Genomic DNA, 17,392 nt, shown 5'->3' with positions numbered 1-17,392 from the left:
CTGCGCCTGTCGGGGGCGGCGCCGCGGCGGCGTGGGGCAGCCTCGTCGCCCCTCCGCAGAGGTGCGGGTTCGTCCTCGGGATCAGCGGGGCTTCCCGGCTCCCCGCTGCCGAGGCCGGCTGCGCGGCAAGGGCGCAGGCCCGTGGGGCTGTGCCCGCTGTTCCCCGTCCCCCCGCCCCGGCTGTCCCGGCCTTCCCCGCTTCCCTGGTAACGAGAGCTGCATCATAGCAAAAAGAAAATTAGCACTTTTTAGTAGCAGCGGTCTGTCACTCCTCTTCGGAAGAAGAACCCTAAGTTATAAAGTGGCGTGAGATTGTCTAGATCTAAGGAAAATGTTTTCCTTATATAAATTTCAGAGACATTTCCTTATCTTTGCAATTACTGAGTGTGTTGCATCTCTGCTAATTATGATCTCCTACTGCGTAGCTGCTGCATCAGGCCCAGCAGTCCAGTGCACGGGCTGGAGATTGGCACTGTCTTGCTAATTACTCCTGGGTCTAGGCTCCAATCCTGCAAAATCATACACCTACCCAGCAGTGCGTGGTGGTTAACATTCACTACCTGAAGAGGTTGACATCAGAGTGACATTTTTCGGAGTAACTGCCTCATAACTGCCACAAAACACAGGTGCTGTAACAAACAGCCTTTAGCTTCACTACAGGTCATCGCTCCCGAACGACAGAGGTGCTTCCGAACCGCTCTGCAGCTGGTGCTGTGTTTCTGCGTGCTGCCGCCGGTGCTGGTCTCTGCTGCGTGGGATTATGCCTGCAGCTCCTCGTTGGAGATGTAGCCAGAGTTTGCTCCTGAAAATCAGACTCTTGCAGAATCCCGTCATTCCTCTTGTGCCGTCTGTTTCCTGCTTCTTTTCAAGAAGCCAGCAGCATTTCTAAATCTGTAACAGACCATTATGGACAATGGAGACACTGGCAATAGCTAGTTCTTCGAGTAAATGCATGAAGAGGAAAGGTGGGAGAGGACTCTGCTGTGCACCAGCAGTGACTGGCAGTGGCTCCTGAACTTCAGAATATGAAAATGTACTTTCCTGACGACATGTGTGGAGTTTACTCAGGGAATGCAGAACTGTGTGCTAGCTGCAACTTTCTTTATCCTGATGAAAGTGTTTATTATCATCACCTTCTCCTCGTGGCCAAATTTAGTAGATCTAGAACAGGGTCTCTTCTAAAAGTCATACATACTGACTTTGAGAAAGTAGTACTGTTGTCTATTATAATGCTTGTCAATCTACAAGAGGTGACTAATAGATTTATGTGTAGGGAATTTCTGACTTGAACTGGTGATGAAACTCCTTTTTCTGTTTTCACGTCAGTTGTTGGCATTAGTGCGCTTCAATGCCTTTCTTAACTACAGGTTAGATTAACCAATTTTAATGGAGTACAAAGTGCTAGCATTTTCAGAAAATCATTCTTTTTTCAGTAATGAGTAAGGGGGAAATTAGGAAGGATAGTAGAAGGAAGTGTCTTGCTTCAGGGCATGGAGTGATTGCTACCAGGGGAAGGGTCAGGAAGGAAAAATCTTCTCATGTATAGTATTGCACAGCTGGCTGTATACATTACTGGGCAGGGGAAAGAGCCAGCAGTGTGATACCTATTGCTTCAGCATTCCTTTCCTTATCCCTGGAGACTTGCTGTACTCTCTAAAAACATTAATAATGAAGCTTTTCACTGGATATTTGCATTGTAGAAAAGAGCTGTTTAACTATTACCTGAGCAGCTGCAGGTGGCAATGGAGTGTGCCTTTGGGAAATTGGAAGGTGGATGGCAGGTATAAACTGGAAGGCTTGAGGCAACTAAATAGTACCTGTCTGGAATAATAACTGCGTGCTGTGTTCTGCACAGCATCTGTGAAAGCAAGGGGGAGTGCTTTGCTGAGCAGAGGGGGCAGAGGTGGGGATACTTTCTGGGAGGGGCATTTGAGCAGCTCACAAGATGTTCCCCCCTACATGACAATTGTTAGGATTTTGTATGTTTTGCAAGAAAGGATGTGTGGTTTTGATACACCGCTGGGAATACTGAGACTGTGCAGTATGGTTTTGCACACCATGACTTCATGAATCTTGGTAGAATAGTGCATCCAGTCAACTCTGCACATGTGTTTGGGTGGGATTTCTCTGTGATCTGTCTGGAGTGATCTATTACACCTGCCATGTTTTATTAGTTTTAAAGTTGGGGCATTTTTAGGTTATAATACCTGACAAATGGGAATATCTGGTCCTTGGAGGTCTCATTGTACACACACAGGTTCTGTTGTGCAGGTTTTGCACACTTTTCTTCAAGCTTTCAGTTTAAGTTGTATCACATCCTCACCAGTTCTTTATCTGCTTTGTAATAGTGATGCCTTAGTTCTTGGCCTTTTGGTTCTTTTTCTTCTGTCTCTCTCTTTTCTCACTCTCTCTTTTGCTCTTGCTCTATTACAAGCATTTGCAAAATGCCTTCATGCTCAAGTTTTCCAGACCCTGGCAGCAAAGGGAAAGTGTAAGTACAAATACTTTTAGTCGTGAAATGTAATCAGTTGTTGCCTGGTTTCTGTGGTAGCAAAATGTGAAAATCTCCTGTAGAAGATAGGAAGGCAGTCCCAAAGAGGTTTTTTGTCTAGTCTTGGGAGATCCTGGTGCTGATAAGTCTTTTCTACCTTTCACTCAATGTTTTTGCAAGCTAATTCGTTACTATGCTAAATTTGATTAGCATGAAGAGGCTATATGAGACAAAAGGCTATGAGTCAAGGTATCTTAATAACTGTATGGTTCAGAGAAGGTTATGTTGAGGCAAGGCCAATGTTTGGACTTCTACAGGTGACTTTTAACAGTGGGTAGTGTCCTGCGGTCTGTGTGAGGAAATGGCACCTTTTTTTGCAAACAGACGAAACTGTTGCTGGGATGTGCTGGTGTCTGGCTTCCTGCTATTTTGTGTGGCTGGAGGGGAATAGGCACTATTCAGGAATGACAGAAAAGGCAGTCCTGACTTGTATGTTAGAGCCCTCGGAGGCTACTTTCTGTAACTAGAGCGTGATTTTACGTTCCATGCAGACATGCTCCAAGTTTAAGGCGGTTGGAGAGGTAACAGTATTTCTTCCTACTAATTTGCACTTTCAGTGTGCTGTCTCCTTGTACTTTATATATGACGGTACTACTTTTAAACCACATTGATTAAGGTTTTATTGCTAAGTAAAGCTTTTTAAGATTTTCATTGATATCAAAAAGCCTTTACAGGGCCTTACTTAAAGGAGGAAAAAAAGCCACAATGAACTTTTAACTGAAGAGAAAATGCCTTGCTAAGATTTGTCAAGATAAGAAACTTGCACTGGTTTTGTGATTTAATTCCTTGCATGATCAGAATGAAGTATAATGAGACCATACAATGCTTGTTTTTCAATAAACTGTCTTTTCTATTAGCAATTCAGTTTTTATCCAGAATGGTCAGGAATAGAGCAGTTTTGCTCTATTCGCTAAAATAGAGCAATATGGCAGTTTTGAGGTGCTCACAATTGGGGAAGTCTTCAATAAAGTTGAGCGGAATTTGGCACACAATTGATGTGAAGGAAGCGGAATGGCTGGGAAAGAAAAGTAAATGTATAGGGCATTTTTGCCTTTCCTAATTCCCCTCTTTGAACATGCTGTTACTTGGGAGAAGGAGGAGAACTTGGAAAACGTATTTGCTCACTTGCAGCCAAGATAGTAAGAAGTGGCATTGTGAAAAGAAACAAATGTGCTTTGTGTGTATGGAAATGAAATAGCTTTTATCTGTGAAACGAAGAGCTTCTAGCTGTCTGTCAGTCCTCTTGGAAGGAATATGTTGTCTTGTTCTTCTCAGGGACCTCTAGTATGCTGGCTGAGTGCACAGTATATACTATGTTGTGTGCCCTGATGTCTAGATCTTCAAGTGACTGCTGGATGGATGGTTTGTTTTGTAGTTGCTGAGTCATGTAGTTTTGTGTCATTCAGGGATGTCCTGCTTCCAGCACCTCCCAGCAGTCATTTCAGCAGTGCCTTAAAAATGCATTTTCTGTGCAGGGTCGGGAGGATCTTGTGCATCTTTTTTTCTTGCCAGAGTGTAGGAAGACCTAGGATTCTAGCATGAGTTCAAATAGAAACAAGGCAACCAGGACTATCTAGAAAATATACAGTGTGTTGACTCTTGGAGTAGATGAGCACAAAGAGGCAGCAGCTGGTAGTGTGCCCAGCACTAAACAAGAAGGGGACAGCCTGGCTGCTGTGACCCTGGTATAGGTCATTCCTATAAACATAATGTCAGTTTGGGACAAGATGAAAAGCTGTGTGAGAAGGGAACTGGAAGACCTCCAAATTACTTTGGTTCACAGATGTGAGCATAATAAATATTGTAATGATGTCAATATAGTCAATATAAAATTGCTCCTGATCCTAAAAGGAATAGCACGAGGTAAATTGGCAGTTATTTTAATACAAGAAGTTGTGTTCTTTGAACAGATCTTTTAATGAAAATATAATTGTTTATATATTGACATTGGTCACCTATTTTGAAAGGCCTTAAGTGTTTGCAGGATGTTGTGCCATACCCATTGCTCTTCAGATTAGGAGCTCTATTTTCAGCACACCAGTTGCTGATAGTACATTGTGCCAGTACATTGTCAGCATTCAGTAAAAGCAGCAATAGTAAGTTAAGCACAGCCAGATATCTCCATGTCTTGAGTAGGTGGCTTTCTAAGTGTACCCATAAGCTTTAGAAGGGACTCATTTTGATTGAGCTGATTGTAGTTTACACAAAAGGAAAGTGCTTAGTACTGTCCTAAGACAGCTGCTGATACGGGAAGTGGGGTGGATGTGTGGATGACTGAGTAGAGACAGTAGAGAGAACTCTGCAATGTCCCAGTGCTATGGAGCCCTGCCACTGGAGAGTTTATGATTCAGGTGAGATGTGAATCTCAAATCGTGAACATTTGCAGCCAGTAAAAATTAATAGCTTCTTTTGTTCAGAGCAGGCTTGATGACCCTAAAAACTTGGTTGAATCCTGGTATCAGGCATAATGATTCTTCAGTAGTGTTACCTGGCTGAGGGATTTTTATGTTCTGACCTATGCCACTCTACTTTTCATGTACACTGTTAAATACTTTTCATTGTAATTCTATTCAATACTAAATCGTTCCTTTCTGATGACTTTTCCACGGGGGATAGATGTTTGGATTTGTACCCACCGTGTTTAGAATTCTTTGGGATAAAAGGCTCTGTCTGTTGCAGTGTGTCCTTCCACATGTGGCCATGGAGTGGTAGGTTGGCTAGACAGAGAGTGACAAGGAATGAATGTGGTTTGGCTCAGCTCCCAGTAACATACACAGACAAACTGAATTGGCACCAAGGGAAGGAGTTTGTGACTTGGCTGGGGCAAGGCCAGTGTACCTCTTCTAGAGGTAACGAAGGGCTGGGATGCCACAGGTGCATTTCTGGCCTTCTTCCCTGGTGGTGCTTCCTTCTAATGTAAGGCCATTCAGAAATACATAGACTGCTCCTAAATGAGGTCACTTGCTATATATCACGGTGAAGAGCAACTATGATAAATTGTTGCTGCTGCTGTATATACCTTTCTCTTCATCCTGGGCTTATGACAACTAGCTTTACAGCAAAACTGAAATACCAAATGATCCGATTCTAACATTCACATGGACGTGATTCGTTTCTGTGAGTTCATTCTGCTATTTAGAGAAAGATATTGCTCCCCTGCCTTATGCACTGACACAGTTGCCAAAATAACCACTCTTACTAACTGGCAGCTTTAAAAGCCAGCCTGCAGCTGACTTTGAAACAGAAGGTCAGCAAACGGAGCAACAGACTTCAATTCACAGCTTTAATGGGAGCCATTGACCACGGCAAAAGGCCCTGACTGGAGTGTCTAGAGCGGCTTCGCGTGGGCCAGAAAGTCACTTTCATACTCTTTCAGCCTTTTGTGTAGACCTATATTTTTTTCACTCTGTGGATTTCAAGATGAATGTGCAGCCATGTGCTAGATGTGGCTATGGGGTTTACCCTGCTGAGAAGATTAACTGTATAGATCAGGTCAGTTCTCTTTCTTTATTATTTTGGACTATAATAAATGTGCGGACTGACACTTTTAACACAGTGCAAGTCTATTGGTTCCAAAAATTCTTAACCTGTAACTGGGACCAGAGTTGAAATGAGTTAATTCAGGCAATACATATTGCCTGAAAAAGAATAGTTATTCATGAAGTAAATGGAAAGGATCAATAGTGACATGTAAAACTCAACAGAATGGTAATGAAATAAAAATAACTTCGGTTTTGCTTCTTTTTTTTGGTATTTCCAGACATGGCATAAAGCCTGTTTTCACTGTGAAATATGCAAGATGATGTTAACAGTAAATAACTTTGTTAGCCATGAGAAAAAGCCCTATTGTCAAGCGTAAGTGATTTTTGTTTGTTTGTTTTTAGTAAAGGTTTAAAATGTCAAGTAATCTTAATGTAATAGAGAATCACCATTTGGACTCAGTCTGGTCCCACCTGTGATGTGAAATTGTAATGTCAGTGACCTTAGTGCATCTGTCTGGATTTACATGAATCAGAAATGAAGGGAAATTCTTGTTACTGTGTATAGACCTTCCTCATTTGTTGTTTTGTTCAGTATGTTAAAAGTTACCAAATTAAGCACCATTTCAGTATTTTGGGAAGAAAATAAACCCAACCATAAAATTCAGTGCTTTCCGCATCAGTGTTTAAGAGTTAACAAGGTTGAGCTAATAATCAGAAAAATGTGTACAATGCAGATTTTGGAGTTGGTTTGTTCTAGGAAGTTTTTATTTTATAATGATCAATTCCTGTCAAATTTGTCAGCTGAAAAAGGAGAGATGACAGTTGTTTTTTATTCTATTATTCTCTTTTGTTATTAGAAACACAGCATTGATATGATGATCATTAAAATTAATTTTGCTCTAGGCACCTTCTCCATATAATAATAACATGAATGTAATCTGAGACCTATGTGTGAGTGGGGGATAAGTTATGTATAGGAAGGTGGAGCTTGGTGGTGTGTTTCTGAGTACTCAAAGAAAACCTTTCTGATGGACTATCTGATAGATTCCTGATGTCCTTTTATGCTTTCTTTTTTAGGCATAATCCAAAAAACAACACATTCACAAGTGTATTTGAGACACCAATAAACATAAATGCAAAAAAACAATCAGAAGTGGTAAGTGAGGTAAGAAGTTTGAGGGCCAGAGGTGTTTAGCTTTGTTTTACATTTTGATATCACATTGTGTTTTGTTTCAGAAATATTAATATGTATTCTTTATCTACCCGCCTGTGTTCTTTGAGAGCAGTAGAATCTGGACTCAGGTTTGAATCATAATTTTCAGATGGATTCTCTCATAAGAAACCAAGCAAAACACTTGTATTTGAATATGCTCGTACTTTCAGAGACAAAAATGGGTCACAGACTCTTATCCACCAAATCTGATTATCTACATGGAAGCATTGTTCACTTAAACTGCAAGAGATACTGCCCAGAGCTATGCAAACCTAGTAACTAAATCAGGGGGGTTTACACAACTTAAGATCTCTTCTGAACCTGGCACTCAGTGGCATGAAACAAAAAATAAATTCCATCTCAGAGGGATGGAGGAAAAAGTTCACATACATGCTTTGTCAACTATTCCTGACAAACTTGGGCTGATAGTCCCCTTTTGTAAGCAAACATACAGTTCAGGGAACTTGCATGGACTTGCGTGGTTTGGCTGACAAGATTTTGTTAAAACATGAAGAACAGAATAGCTTTTAATGCCCATTTAACTGCACCGATCCTCCAAAAAGCTGCTGTGCATCTGCAAACCTCTAGGGGTGCTCAAAGTCTTTTTTCTTTTCAAATGTCATTCTTTTGTGTCTTGCATTGTTTTCCTCCAGATACTTTTGTTTCAAACTTGTATTAATATGAACTCCATAAAATGAGGAAAGAACAGAAAGACAGCCAATAATAACTGGTAGCTAGCTCATTTCTGTGTGTAATGCTGCTTTCTTGAATGTCGTCTTTTAGTACTCTAGAATAGTACCATTCATTACATAACTATATTTAGTAACCAAACCAATGTGTTTAACTATGACCAGCCATCATATTAAAATAGGAGAAGGAAGTGTTATTATTTATATTATAATATACTACATTTGTTCCTATTTTTTCTATCAGCTGTACAAAGTTGATGTACATTCAATAGCCCTTACCAGATACTATATCTTTTCTTTATCATTCTGGTTCAGTATTCTTATACATCAGGTTTTTCAGTATTATTGGCTGTAGCTATTTTAGCAGTGGCTATGACATTTACTTTAAACTGGGTGACAGATCTGGTCAAGAATGAGTTTGGGATTACTGCAGGATCTATTTCTGTTTTTAGGCAGCGATATGAGACTCTGATACTTCCAGTGTTTGTGAATATACATGCCAGGAAAATTATAGCTCAAAGATCACTTTCACTTGTTTTTTACACCTTAAAGCACCTTCTGTTCTTTTCAATCATGTAATGAGGTTCAGCTCCAGAGAGATAATTGCTATGGTTAGTAAAGAAGATGATTCTGCTCACTTTAAGTGAGTAGTTCTGTAGAAATTTTCGATCTAGGAAAACTTTTCATTGGTAAATGTATAAAATAATGCTAACCTGATAAAAGGTTTCAATAGCTACTGTATTATTTTATAGGTAGGAGCATTTCTTATGCAGAAAGTTTAACATGTTTCTTAAATCCTAACAAAATGCTCTCACGTAGTCTTGCGTTGAGACACTGACTAGAATGTAGAGATAAAAATTCCCTCCACCTATGCAGAATTTCTACATGAGCAGACAAATCAGTAATCTGAAGTCCTTCTGTTCTTCATTTATAAAATTGGCATAGTGGTATACATGCTCAGTGACTTTTCTGTCCATTCAGTATGGGTTATGCCCCTTCAGGGCAGGGACTGTATTTTTTGCATCTGTAGAGTGTGTTGCGTAACAGGGCTTTGATTTCGTTTGGATGTCTATATGCTGTCTTTATAAAAGTAAGAAACAGTAGAAAAATGATGACCCAGGACTAAATATGCTGCTCAGTTGCATTTACATGATCTTGATACTTAATGGACACTGTGCAGGGAAACAGGAGAGTAGGGTATTATGCACCAGGTAACAGTTCTTTCATCTAATGCTTGTTTGATATGTTTTGCTTAATATTTTTGGGGGATTTTTATCTTATTAGATTATTTCCACCCAAAGTGTTAGCTAAAAACTAAATTATTCTTTCAGAATAATTGCCAAATTTCAGCTATATTATGCCATTCTTCTACAGACATGCAGCTCTAGTAGTAGCAAAAATCTTAGACAGAAGCTGGCTGTGTGGTTTGGAGTGTAGGATTTTGACCTAAGGGCTAAAGTTAATCTTTGCTTCCATAGACTGCTTTGCCAAGAATGGAAGGCTGAGAGGAAGTAGTTATGTAGTCTTTGCATGGCAGAGAGCTACAGGTTATGAGGCCTTTTTGCACATGAGTGGGCTGGAAGTGGTGTTGGTGAAAAGAGGGAGAAGGAGGAAAAGAGGGAGAGGTTTTGCAGGCTGTCAGAAGGTGACTGGTATTTTCTTGTGGAATGATGAAATTTGGTGGATCAGGCTTGTTTGCCATAGTCTCTAGGTTTCTGCATTCATATCCTATATAAATGTGCCTTCAGGGTGAAATTGTTAGTTGGCACTGAAAACTAGGCTGTTTTGTTGTAAGTGGAGATCTAACACATGCACAAGTAAACACTGACTAGAGTAAATTGTCTTAAGCTGAGCCAGGTTGATGTTGCTACCCAAAGAATTAGTTCTGTGCAGCCAGGTTGTTCCTTTGCTTCTCTTGTGGTGGCAGTGGTGGTTTTGAAGTGAGCCAGACCAATGAACCGACTTGGCTGAAAACTAACACAGCGAAAGGCTGCACACCAGTTCCCTGATCAACCTAGCTACATGGCTGCTTGCCTGATGGTGTCAGTGCATGAGAGAGCATAAGAATGGTTACCTAGTATGGCGGGAGGTGTTTTTGCAAGTAGCCTGCATTTGGACTGGTTTATAAGGTGATGGTGAAATTGCAGTCAAAGGTAGCAGGCATTGAAGTGGATTTGTTACAGTGGGTATTACAAGTCAAAACAGCAGAAGCGGTGCATTACTCTCCATTTTTTTGCTGTAATTCATGCAGAATCCGTATAACTTTGGACCAAGAGACTGTGTTTACCTTGTTTGTGTCTGTTTTTGCATCCCTTCTGGGAGGGGTGTGTGTGCGTGTACTAGCAAACTATTAATACCAAATCATTTTTTTTGCAGATAAAATATCGAGGGGAAGGTGAACGATTCAAATCAGTCTTTCAATGGGATGTGAGGTCCAGAGACATTGAAGCTGCAAGTCAAGCCCAACAGCTGGCCGTCCAGGTAAGAGATACTGCTCAAGTCTCCAAGCCATAGCGTGCAGAAGAGCTGCCAGATTGTGGGCTACCAAGTATTGGCCTTGGTAGTTTTGATTGTTAGGATTTTACTCACAGCATTTCAGTCTTAAAGAAGCCATTGCTTTTCATTTGGCTAAACTTTTAAAGGCATTGTAGCTCGATTATAGCTTAGGGTGCAAGAATCAGAGGATGGGGACAGGAAAGTGTATCTGTATGGTTAGCAGTTTGGACTGCTGCATGTACAGCCATACTCGGTGTCTCCTTTCTGTTGACACTGAAGCTTCACCAGAAGTGATCTGATTCCTGGGGGAATCATTTGAGCCTCACTCAGGAGGCTGGTGTCTTGATCCTGACATTCTGATCTCCGGTCTGGCCATACTAGCTCTACCTTGGCACTCAAATGATACATAGAGTATAGGCCTTCTGTGGTACGCCTGCACAGGGTAAACCTCATTTCCAGGACATTGTATGTGTTTCCTTTTTTCCTGTCACATCAACTGTTTGTGTGTAAAAAACAAGGATATGGATTGTTTGTTATTCAATTTCTGTTTTGTAGAATGCGTACTATGCTGCCTATGAGGAGGGAAGATCATCGTACTCGGGAGCCATCCCAGATCCTCAGATGGTCAGGATGGCTCAGGGACAGAAGAATTTAAATGATGTAAGTGGGCTGATGTTTGGAATAGCTGTGTTTTCATGGGTTATCATGTTCTGAAGACTTTCGAGTGTACTAAAGCCAAACTTATAATAACATGTTACCAAAAGAGAGACTGACATGTTTGCTTCTGTGAATATCAATAATTAGCTATGTAAGTGGTTAGTCATGTGACAATGTTATTATCTATCCTGGAAATCATACATTTATGTATTTATGTAACTGAGATGGATTTCAACTACCGACCAACGATATCTGAGGTGACCTTGGTTATTTACTGATGTAGTATGCAGTGTTGTTCACCTCACTAAAGCAGAACTCATGATGGAAAACAGGCCTTCTTTTCTATAGTGTAGACCTTTCACAGACTATCTTTCCATGACTACTGGAAATCACTTCTGAAGTATGACTGGGTGTCCATGTCCATACAATGGGTTAGTGACCCAGTCAACACAGGCAATTAACAGTGGATAATTGATATGAATGGAGAATATTTTCTATTGTACTTAGGAAATATTTCCACCTAATAATCTTATAAAGTATATGTGCCTTAATTTGTTTACTTTTAAAAAATATGAAGTGACCCATACCTTTAGGAAGTGGGCATTAAAAAAGGAATGACATTAAACAGCAGTGGGTTTTCTGTAACAACAAAATCAAAAATGTTAATTTTCTAGTTGCAATATACAGAAGAATATGAACAACGCAGAGGCAAAGGCAGCTTTCCTGCTATGATCACTCCAGGTTATCAGGTTGCTAAGAGAGCCACTCAGCTAAGCAGTAATGTAAGTCTCATTTTTTTGAAATTTATGTTAGAATTCCTGAAGCTGGAGAATCCTGGATTTAGGCCATTCACCTTAAACAGTGGGTTCTGTGATGGAAATTCCACAAAGTGAAAAAACGTTAGCATGATACATGGACACAGGAGATTTCAGCGAACTACTTGGTTGGGAAGACAATTACACAGGATAAATGACAATATAAACATATAAACGTTTTCTGAAACATAGTAATTTTTGACAACCTAAAAAAAATCAGTGAACCACTCTAAAATGTTTATTTCATTATATTTATTTTCATTTTGAGCCTTTATTGATCTATTTATTTACATCTGATCTTTTCCTCTATTATAAGAAATTAAATACCCATTATATTAAACTGTATTTATATACAAGCTACCTTAAATCATATATGCACACAAAATTACTGCTTTATAAGAATAAGTCAAGTAAAAATAAACCCTGTACAATTAATTTAAAGTATTGCATTGGTTTCTGCAAACACTGTTTGCATTGTCATTGCAGTGTGATCTTGGTACTTTGTGCCATTAATGACCATTCTCATAACATTTTTAATGAAAAGTATGGCTCATATAAATCTAGTATGATTTGAAACTTTGATTATTTGGGGCCACTTCTGTCTCCTGCTGGAATTTACTTTAAGGAAATTGGACCTTAAATATGCCAATAGCTTGACTGTACAGTTGAGATTGTCATGACTGCTGTTTCCCATTTTCTGTTGAAACCTTCTGACAAGAAATAGATATTTGCTAATTATTATCTGTAACATGTATTTTATATCTCTTTTGTCCTCCAGGTAGAATATAAGCGGGGACATGAAGAAAGAGTTTCAAAGTTCAGCTCTGTTGTAGACACTCCAGATATCCTTCATTCAAAGGTTGGAGGACAGCTTTCAAGTGAGGTAAGTGAAATAGAGGAAAACTGTTTTTTGACTCCGCAGGTGATTCTTAGGATACATCTAAATTGCTTAAAAATATGAACACAAAGAAAAATAAAAAGTAATATTTGAAATGCAGACTCTTGAAGTGTATGTTACTATGGTACATGTTAGCGTTAAATGTTTAATGCTAGCTGTTGAATTCTAGGCCATTATAGGACTAGCTGGATGTCAGAGCTGAAGACAGAGAACCAGTCTGTTCTATGCCAGCAGCTGGGCCCCATAAACGTAAAGCATGAAGCTGCCCAACTCTAATTTAAATAGAGCAGGTATCTTGCAGACAACTTCAGTATTTACTTTAAACAACTCTGATCCACCCTATACCCTGAATGAGACATATATGTCCTGAGGAAGGCATGTGATCATATAATTAAAGACTATATTGTAAAACATATACACAAAGGAGGTAGATCCAGACTTCATGCTTCATCATCCTTCTGGCAGTTCCTAGCTATTTAATGCCTGACGTTGCAACTTTACAAATTGATAATATGTGATAATCAAGATAAGTCTGTATGATCTAGTTGCTCCTGATTGTTTTGATTTTTTTTTTTCCAGTTGAAATACACAGAAGACTTTGAACAACGGAGAGGGAAAGGCAGCTTTCCTGCTATGATCACGCCAGCTTATCAAATAGCCAAGAGAGCTAATGAATTAGCCAGTGATGTAAGTGTCCAAAGTCTCTTTTTTTGGAAGAAAAGAAAAAATTGTCACATAGATTTTGGGTTAAATTTATGTTTACTGGCAAAAATTCCACAATCATTGTGGAGTTATGCTAGCCGTGCACTTCATCCAGAGATTTTTGAAGCGATTTTCTTTCTTCTGGGACAAAGCTGGGTTTTATGCGCAAAGAAAAAATTAGTCATTTTATTTGAGAATCAAACACCATGGATTTTTGTGGGCAAAAGCTTCCTGTTTACCCAACCTCCTGTTGCATACTACCAAGCAGGAAGACCATGAGGAGACAGCTGGTGATCTTTGATTTCATTTTCTCCATGCCAGTATGAGTTAGAGGTGCTGGAGAACAGCTCTCACTTACATAGCAGCCACGATATTCCTAGGTGACCTGATATCAGGAGAAGGCTGAGTTTGCAGAGCTCTACTTTGCCATGCCTTTCCATGCTCTCAGTGGGTCCTTACAGTTCATTCCTCCATCCTTCATTAGTGCTGTTGCAGGACTGAGCTGTGTGTTAGTATTTTCAAGAGGCTTTTGTGAACCAAAGAAACTAGCTTCTTGAATATCCATTTATATAAATATATGTATGTGTATATATGTGTGTGTGTGTATAGGTATACATATATATGCGTGTACATATATATATATAAACATGCACACATCTGATATAGGTATAAATGTATAAAATATTTCTATTCCAGACTCATTTTACTCTCTTCGCTGTGACAGGTTTTTGGTTTATTCTGTGATATACTGATCTTTGTAGGCTTTCTTTTCTTCTCCAGACAGAACAAAACCACAACATCCCTGTATTCTTTAAAAAGCATTGTCAAAGGACCCTGGTATTCCTTCAAAATGTACAATTAATTCCATTTTGTCACTGAAGAGTGAAAGGAAAGCTCTGTTCATTGGAGAAGATAAGATATTGTGCTAGCTTGATGGAAGTCAGCTTAAAACATTGTTAAGAGTCATCAAGGAAAATCAGAGGAGATCTATAATTTTGAAGGCAAAAGCACGTGAAATTTTGAAGGCAAAAGCATCAGTCGAAAACATTTAAACATTTTTGTTTGCCTTTGATCTGTGGAAGACCCTTTATTTGTGTCAGCAAACGCACATGGTGGTTAAAGGGCAGCCTCAGGTTCTAGGCATTATTTTGTCTTCAGCAGAAGTAGTGTAAATAGTGGTCTAAACTTGAAAGTTGATTGCCAAAATTCCATTGTTCACTGGGCAGATTGGTGTCTTTCAGGAACAAGCCCCTTTATTAATGGGATGCAGCTGACCCTGTGGCAGATCAGGCAGGAAGGAGTGTTCTGTGGTAACCATGAATTCACGTTTTCAGCCATTCTGTTTTTTTAGCCTGCTGGAGCATCAGGAATTAGCCACTGACAAGCAGGGGGTACTGAACGCACAGACCTGACAGTCTGGGTTGAAATGGCAAGTCCTATGTTTAGTGCACTATTAAAAAGTATCCTGCTCTTTTTCTTCGTATCTTGAAGTGGCATTTTGACTTCTGTAGTTTTGTGGCAATGGGAATTTTGGCAACCTTTTATTATCAATGTGTGCATTTCATTTATTACTATTTATTATGCAAGATCTGTATAAGAGATTATGCTCATGTGGATGATTCTTTCCCTTTTCTTTTTTTCCTGTTAGGTGAAATATCATCAAAGATATGAGAAAGAGATCAAGGGAAAAGCCAGCCATACAGCTGGAACAGATACTACTTTCACAAGAGAAAATGTAGATCAGTATAGCCAGGTATGCAGCACCCAAGAGATAACCGTGCTAATGTTGATCATTACTATGGCCAATTGCTCGAGACTTTGGAAAGGGCAGTGTGACCTGTTTCCACTTTGCTTTCCTGTGTGAGAAAACAAGATCTCAAAGGAAAAGATCATGTGCTGCAGCACCATACTATGAATATGTGATACATTTGGCATTGTTACTTACAAGATAAGACTGCAGTGTCCGTGCCAGGTCATTACATGATCGTTATGGTAGGGTTGCTCTAACGGGTAAGCTTTATCTAGGCATGTTTTATCTGTGGACATGCGTACACTTCTGTTGTGATGGTGTTATGCATCACACTAAAATGTATTTACTTGTGGAGACCTTCCTGCTGTTCCGTGAGAAAGAAAATGTAAGTTCAGTTGAGAGAAAATGTGAAAGGCGCTTAAAATGATAGAAAAATGATAGTTAAGCATCTTCTTTCTGCCAGTATTTCTAGAAATATTAGAAGCTTTGCAGCTCTAAATATGTACAAGTTGCACTGAAAATCATACATAATCTCTTAGATTTCAACTCTTCTACAGAAGTGGTATTTTAAGTCTGATAGGTTGTATTTCTGCAGTTGTTTAACCAAATAAGCTTCCTATCTGTTTTGGTCTATGGCATTCTTTTTGCTTTTATTTCATTTTTCAGGGAATACAATTATTTTTGTGGTATGCCAAAAAGTGTCCAAAGTTCTGTTCCAGTGAAGTTATGCTGATTCCAGGAATTTCAGCTAAAGGGAATTTGAAAGGACAAATAGTATTCTTGTATAAACAAAACAATATGATTAGTCTTAGATTTTTCATCCTAGCTCCTCATGAGACGCAAAGCCTTTGGAGAAATGAAGGAAAACAAATATATTGTGCTAAGACATTTGGGAGTTTTACAGTTCTTCACTGTCTCTGTCTCGACGTGCATCTTTTTTTTATGTTATACAACTGTGGGAAACAAACCACCCCTGAAGCATGCTAGTTTAGAATACATAGCAAGCTTTCAGTTAGTTTCTATCTTTGAACTTCCCACAAATTTTATTAAGAGTGAGCAAATAGAATGAGTTTGAAAAAGTACTAATTGCGTTTTCAAGCATCAGAATGCTTAAATCTATAGAATTAAAGTTTTTTTTTCTTTGAAAGTATCTTTGAAACTTCAGTCACAGACTTCAAATTTAGCTTGATTTTTGATCTTCTTGGATTGGATTCTAATATTTTTATTCATGTAACATACAGATGCTGAAATTAATGGATCTTTCTGAGTGAAGCATGACTTAACATGGGTAAATAGATTAGAATTCTGTTTGTCAAAATCATACGCGTACCTCATTCTGACATAGGTAACGTGAACCAATTTAAGGAATGTTGCGGTAAATTCCTGTTTGGTAAACACCTGTTTTGTTCATGTTTAAAAATATTAGGAGTGGCTGAAGTTAATTATCTGTAACTTTAAAAATACTGTTTTGGTATTTGAGCAATATGAGTAATGATATTAAAATGTATTTGAGGAAGTTATGAGAAAAAGAAAATGACAAGTTAGTCTGAAGAGTTCTGGCTCATGAATAACATTTGAAAGATTAACTCAGCTGATTAGTCAGGGATATTTTTTATTTTCGATACCTATTTATAGCATAATTTAGACACAGTAATTATAACTGATGTTGTATTGTTGATAGACTTATGATATGACCCATCTTATCATGTGGCACTGGTGCTGTACATTACCTAAAATACATTGTTTTGTATTGAGAAGTCACAAGAGAGATATCCTAGAATTTTATAGTCTTTACCATGTATGCTATACTCTTAAATTCATTCTTGACATGCTGTACATTCTCTTTTCACTAAAACTGGCTCTTTACTACAAAGGATTTATAAAATATTACAGAGAAAGATTACACTATACCTTACTTGCTTGTATACCTATCATATTCTCCACAGATTTTGCCCTGAAAGGCTTTTGGAATTGGCAAACAATTACCCATAAACTTCTTTATAGATAGATTTAAGAGTATTAGTTCTTGGTCTCCTTCGTAAGGAATTTACCACTGTAATAACTAGGTATTTCTGCTTTGTTAATGAATTAAGGTTCAAAATACATCATTAAACTAGAGAAAAATTATTTTCCTTCAAG

At 38.9% G+C, this 17,392-nt stretch overlaps 1 protein-coding gene across 1 annotated transcript in view; it reads left to right on the top strand.

The window, feature by feature from the left end:
• The first annotated feature begins 5,430 nt into the window (after positions 1-5,430).
• Positions 5,431-17,392, top strand: part of NRAP (nebulin related anchoring protein) — a 54,867-nt gene continuing 42,905 nt past the window's right edge. The window contains exons 1-9 of the mRNA XM_026117538.2: positions 5,431-6,043; positions 6,312-6,406; positions 7,111-7,198; positions 10,312-10,416; positions 10,987-11,091; positions 11,763-11,870; positions 12,682-12,786; positions 13,381-13,488; positions 15,152-15,256. Coding sequence (XP_025973323.2) covers positions 5,972-6,043; positions 6,312-6,406; positions 7,111-7,198; positions 10,312-10,416; positions 10,987-11,091; positions 11,763-11,870; positions 12,682-12,786; positions 13,381-13,488; positions 15,152-15,256 — 891 coding nt within the window. The 5' untranslated portion in view covers positions 5,431-5,971. The remainder of the gene's footprint in view (positions 6,044-6,311; positions 6,407-7,110; positions 7,199-10,311; positions 10,417-10,986; positions 11,092-11,762; positions 11,871-12,681; positions 12,787-13,380; positions 13,489-15,151; positions 15,257-17,392) is intronic.

The sequence above is a fragment of the Dromaius novaehollandiae genome, chromosome 6 (genome assembly GCF_036370855.1).
Source record: "Dromaius novaehollandiae isolate bDroNov1 chromosome 6, bDroNov1.hap1, whole genome shotgun sequence".
Classification (NCBI taxonomy): Eukaryota; Metazoa; Chordata; class Aves; order Casuariiformes; family Dromaiidae; genus Dromaius; species Dromaius novaehollandiae.
This window is presented reverse-complemented; position numbering and strand designations above follow the sequence as displayed.